Source organism: Dipodomys ordii, unplaced genomic scaffold, assembly GCF_000151885.1.
Source record: "Dipodomys ordii isolate 6190 unplaced genomic scaffold, Dord_2.0 Scaffold113, whole genome shotgun sequence".
Lineage (NCBI taxonomy): Eukaryota > Metazoa > Chordata > Mammalia > Rodentia > Heteromyidae > Dipodomys > Dipodomys ordii.
Window position 1 is genome coordinate 2,481,914 of NW_012267329.1, and position 6,192 is coordinate 2,488,105.

Here is a 6,192-nt window from a genome sequence, read left to right on the forward strand (position 1 = left end):
TTTTTCTTTTTGCTTATGTGGTGCTGAGGAATCGAACCCAGGGCCTCATGCATGCAAGGCAAGCGCTCTACCACTGAGCCACCTTCCCAGCCCCCCACTTCTGGTTTTCTGGTGGTTAACTGGAGATAATCGTTTCAATGGCCTTTCCTGCCTAGACTGGCTTTGAACTGTTATCCTCAGATCTCAGTCTCCTGAGTAGCTAGGATTACAGGCATGAACCACTGATGCCTGGTAAGGCTCTTGATTTTTTTTGTTGTGGCTGTTGTTGGTACTATGTTTTTTTTTGGGGGGGGGGAGTCTGGTCGTGGGACCTGAACTCTGGGCCTGGGTGCTGACCCTTAGCTCTTCAGCTCAAGCCACAGCACCACTTCTGGCTTTTTTTCTTTTTGCTTAAGTGGTGCTGGGGAATCGAACCCAGGGCCTCATCATGCATGCAAGGCAAGCGCTCTACCACTGAGCCACCTTCCCAGCCCCGGTACTATGTCTTGAACTCAGGACATTATACTATTTTCGCCTGCTTTTCTGTTTATGGCTGGTGTTCTGCCATTTAAGCCATGCCTCCATTTCAGCTTTTTTGCTGGTTAAGGAGAGATGGAATCTGGTACTTTTCTGTTTAGCCTGGCTTCAAGAGTTGATCCTCAGCCTCTTGACTAGCTAAAATTTCGGGTATGAATCACCAGCACCCAGCTTCTTAGTGATTTATCCATATTGCTTGTGTAATGAAGTCTCTATTTTAATCCTCAATACTGTTTGTGAAGGGTGTGGGGCGGGAAAGATGTGCCATTTCACCCCTTTTTTTTGTTGTTCAGCTTTTGCTTGAGCTTTATTTACTTTATTAGTCCATGCATCAGATGTCTTGCTGTGGTTGATATTTGTAGGTTATCCAATAGCCATGTTACCCCTCTAACATTGATAATAGAATGGAGTAATTTTAGTAGCCTGTGAGACCTTTTGATTTTTAGGAAGGAAAATCCAGGACATGAATTAAGACTGACTTAAACTAGCCAAGAAAATCCATTTCCCTTCTCTGGAAATTGGCCTAAAGGTGAATGTTCTCAACAGGTGACAATGCCACTTTTTGATAATTATACCTCAGGAGATGCTGCTGGTATTTAGTAGGTAGAAGCCAGGGATGCTGGTAAACATCCTAGGACAGGCACGATAATCACCTACAATAAACAATTTTCTAGCCAAAACAAAAATATTCTGATCTTGAGAAACACTGGTAACAGTGTTTTGGATGATTTTATTTAAGAAGCACAAGGGTGAGTTTCTTTCTCAGTATAAGAGAGTTTCTCAGACTAAGTTCTGTGGTCAACTGTTAGAGCACTTACCTAATAAGCAGGAGGTCCTGGGTTCAAGCCTAGTACTAATCCTCCTATCCCAATAAAAAGAACAATAGAGCTCCTTTAAGTTGAAATAATGAGATACCTGGAGATATAGCAGCCATCTTGTGACTATGAGATGACAGATATAATGAAGAAAGGCCACATATTAATGAAGGTGGTAATGAAGGGTAGACAGAAAGATATTTTTAAAACCCTGGGTTTGATGAAACTGAGATGCAAAATCTGATACTTTAGACATCTAGTCAATACTATAAAAAACTTCTTGGCTTAAGTCACTGGGTGTTTTTTGTTACTTATAAGTAGAAGCATTCCAAACTTATACAGGTCTATACCTTAATTAAGATTCTAAAATTAAAAAAACTCTATAGACTTAGAGAAAATTCATTTGATAGAAAATACTTTTCCTGAATTGTGAAGTTATTCTACTAGTCTGAATAGTGACTAGTAACTCATTTTGCCACAGAAATGTTTGCTTTTGGGGTGTTGCCCTAATAACAGGAGTGTTATATATTGTGCAGACAGGTACCATTTTGCCTTTCTATAATCTGAAACTTTGACTTCTAAGACAGATCTGACCCTATGAGTTTCAGATCTGACATTATCAGTCAGAACTAGGTAATTTCCCCCCATATACCTCCTTATTGTTGAGTTCGAGAACAGCCAGTCCAACCAGTGCTCCCACACATTTAGAATTAAGTTCCAGGGCTCTGCTGAAGGCCAGACGAGCCTTCTCCAGTTTGTTAAGTTTCACAAAGCAATGACCCATTCCTAAACGAACTTCAGCTAAAAAAGAAAGGTTTCAGATATGAAAATACTAAATAAAAACATGTTAAAAACATGACTTCATTAGCATTTTCCCAAAGTTTTCTTTCATAATCTCAACTCTACAGTGTACAATCATGAGTTCAGACAACTCTTGCCTTATTTCATCTTCATCATATATAACAAAGTTGGGCTGGGAATGTGGCTTAGTGGTAGAGTGTTTGCCTAGCATGCATTAAGTCCTGGATTTGATCCCTCAGTACCATATAAACAGAAAAAGCTGGAAGTGGTACTATGGCTCAAGTGGTAGAGTGCTAGCCTTGAGCAAAAGAAGCTCAGGAACAGTGCCCAGTCCCTGAGTTCAAACCCCAGGACTGGCCAAAAAAAAAAAAGAAAAAGAAAAAAAGACAAAGTTCCAGTGACTTACCAAATTGTGGAATTCAGTTTTTTATTTATAGGCTGCAAACTGTTCTAAATTAACTTTGGTGATATGTCATATATAAACACACACATACATATATATGCCATATATATATATATGCACATACATATAAATTAGTATCTTGCCTATAGTATCATCACAATTGACTTCATATATATTATACACAGATCTCAGCCTCCTGAGTAGCTAGGATTACAGGCATGAGCCACTGGTGCCTGGCTATTGTATCACTTTAATAATCACTTCAATATTCTAACAGTATCTTGCTACAATTGACTTCATGAACTACCAAATTCTTGAATTTTAAGCTGAATCATGCACAGCTCAACTTAAAACAAAGCTTATCTCTTACCTGGACACCCTGGGTTAGTACGCAGTGCTTTCTTATAGTAAGCAAGAGCTCCTCTGTAATCCTTCTTGTTGAATGAAATACAAGCTTTACCTGTAGTGATTTTTAAAAATAAACAAGCACTATCTGATTAAAGAACATGAATTTCCTCTGCTTTATATTAACTTACCTAAGTTAAATATATCTCAGTAAAAGCTTGAAAACAGTGAACAGGATTTCATATAAAAAACGTCTTCTATAGGGTTTATAAATTTATTCCAAAAAACAGAACATGCTATTTTTTCTTAAATGTTATAAAGTAACAATTGTAACAGCTTGTAGTTGTGCAAGCTGACCCTTTGAAAGCAAAAAATGAATCATTCTTAACTGAAACATACTGTATTTTTGCAGTTTCAACAATACTCTGTTGTGGTTTCAAATTTAACTCTTTCTTCTACTTTGCTGTCCAGCTCAACTATTAAGGAGCTATAGTTTTGGGTATATGTTAAAAATAGAGTAGAGGGGCTGGGAAGGTGGCTCAATGGTAGAGTAATTGCCTTGCATGCATGAGGCCCTGGGTTCGATTCTTCAGCACCACATAAGCAGAAAAAGCCAGAAGTGGGGCTGAGGCTCAGGTGGTAGAGTGCTAGTCTACAGCTGAAGAGCTGAGGGACAGCGCCCAGGCCCAAAGTTCAGGCCTCATGACCAACAACAACAACAAAAAAGTAGAATCCTAAAATGATTTCCACAGACCACTCACCAAGAAGGGCGGGAATGTTATTTGGAGACTGGTTGAGTACAAAATGAAACTGTGCATCAGCTTGATCCATTTTGTCACCTTCAAGTAGGCAAAAGCAGGCTCTTCCCAACAAATGGTTCTGTAATATACAGACATTATAAGGACTGCCATAATTCACAACAAACATGGAAAACTATTAACGAAAACCACATCTGGAGGAGGTAGAGACTGTAATACAAATTCATCTACCAAGCATAATGTGTGTAAGGAACCAATGAGCAATTCTTAATTGCAAAAATGAGAAATGATCCTGGAACGCAAATCTTCTGTGCCAGTAAAAAGGAGAGAAAGCTCAAATACCTTAAAATATACTTGAAATTTGAGTGGAAATGTTGGAATTATTGGTTCAACATGTGTTTAAGTTTTATATACTAAATCTGCCCATATTATGTCAAAAGTAGGATGGAAACAATTCTATTTAATGAGGAACCTTTCTTCTATGATTATATAGACAATTATTATTTTAAGAAAAATTCTTTCAAAGTATCTGCTATCTATGATACAAATTTTACATTCATGTGCTTTTTCCATTTATTTATTTTTTTTATTGTGAGAATATCGTACAGAAGAATTAACAATTACATGGGCAAGATAATGAGTACATTTCTTATCAAGCATTGTTGCCTCCTCTTTGTTTCCCTTCTCATTCCTTCTCATACTCCCCCCCCATCCTCCCCCCCCAACAAAGTTGTAAAGTTCGTTTTTCGACATAACGACTTGTACATCTCATTGTTGCAATGGGTCCACCTATATCCCTAGTTAAACGATTTTTTTTGCCCTTCCCCTCCACAAATTATACTGTCTGAGTCAAGCAGAAAAGGTCAGATAAGTTGATGTTAGGGGAATGAACCCCAAGATAAGTATTCAAATTTTTTTTCTTTCATGCAATTGTTTCTAATATATTTATAGGATGATTTCTATGTTGCTTTGTATGTCCCTCCCCCAGGGTATAACCCCTGCTTTTTCCCTTTTTATAAGTTCTAAGAGATTTGATTTATTTTACCTGATCATACATGATAATCTTATCAGCCATTGTATACAACAGGGTTGCTTGAGTGATAAGATCTTTCTTATTGTCCTTATTCTTTTCTTTCCGGGCCTGTTGTACATAATAGGCTGCCAATGTATCCAAGCAAGTCATCTGGTCTTTTTCATGGTCTCTATAGTCCAAATTGCCATCTATACGTGCTGCTTCCAACAACTTCACAAACTCCTCTGTTTTTCCTTGCTTGTAATATTCCAGCTATAAGATAAAGGCTCAAATTAGAAAAACTAAAGCATAAGACCAGATAAACCAATGCACATTCCAAATATTGATTAATAAGGGAATGGTAAAGAAGCTATAGAACATCTGTACATACTACTCTGAAATAAAATGAGTGAACTATTGATACACACCACAACATGGGTAAATCTTAACATAATTAGGCTTAGAGAAAGAAGCCATACTAAAAAAAGAATATACATGGTCTGACTCTGTTCATATAAAACTCTAGAAAATATATACCAATGTTTAGCAAGGAAAGCAGATCAGGCTGGAGGAGGAGCAAAAGCAGATGGGTGGCTGTGGTACAGGGGAACAGGGGTTAGGAAATTTTTAGGGGAACTGATATATCAATTAATCTTGAATTGGTAATGGTTCATCAAGTGAACACATGTCAACTATGTGCAATTTGTAATAGTTCAATTAGACTTCAAGGTAGCTGTTACAACAGCTCCAAAAATGCTAATCTACTTATCCACCAATAATTGATCCTAAACTAAAATGTTCAAACATGCAGCACTTGAGAAAACAATAATGGAACATGAATTCTGGTTCTAAATCTACCAAAAAGTATCTGTAATTTTGGTCTTCTTATATAACTTCACTGGGTACCTGTTTCATTTATAAATAAAAAAGGAATACCATCATTTATAAGCAAAAGCATAGGCTACAAACCATGCCATAATCTTCAAATATGTTTTTTTCCCCTCATCTGTATGAAATAACTGTTAACATCCCATATTTTCAGTGGGAGTCATTTGTCCTAGGTCATAAACTTAGATTTTAAGACATTTCATGTTAGACTATACTCTTTCCTCTGGAACAACCTGTAGCCCACAATCTTTCACTTATTTATACTACTGAGAGTGCCATGCTACCCTTCAAACATTCTAGTTTTTGGATAAGTATTATTAAACAAGGCTTATATAAAAAAAAAACAAATAAACAGCTAAGTTCTCTTCTAACCGAAAAAAAAATGTGTGAGAAGGGTTAATGACTTGGTTTCCAGTGAGTAGAATGAGTAGACAAATACTGTACTTCTATAGGCACAACCATTCTTGTTTGCTTTCTTGTCGTTTGCTGGTACTAGGGCTTAACCTCAGGAAAGATCTCGAGCTTCCTGGGCTTCTCACTAGGCTTGAGGGCTAGGTTGCTCATGGATATTGGGCTATAACTTTTGAGTCATAACTGTTGGTGTGTGTGTGTGTCCTGGGGCTTAAACTCAGGGTCTGAACACAGTGTGTGTGT

The 6,192-nt window shown here is 37.4% G+C and overlaps 1 protein-coding gene across 1 annotated transcript in view; it reads right to left on the minus strand.

The window, feature by feature from the left end:
* Ctr9 (CTR9, Paf1/RNA polymerase II complex component) overlaps positions 1-6,192 on the minus strand; it is a 32,824-nt gene that overhangs the window by 21,466 nt on the left and 5,166 nt on the right. Inside the window, exons 3-6 of the mRNA XM_013028778.1 lie at positions 4,684-4,923; positions 3,642-3,759; positions 2,906-2,995; positions 1,984-2,132 (exon numbers count right to left, since the gene is read on the minus strand). Of these exons, the coding sequence (XP_012884232.1) occupies positions 1,984-2,132; positions 2,906-2,995; positions 3,642-3,759; positions 4,684-4,923 (597 nt within the window). The remainder of the gene's footprint in view (positions 1-1,983; positions 2,133-2,905; positions 2,996-3,641; positions 3,760-4,683; positions 4,924-6,192) is intronic.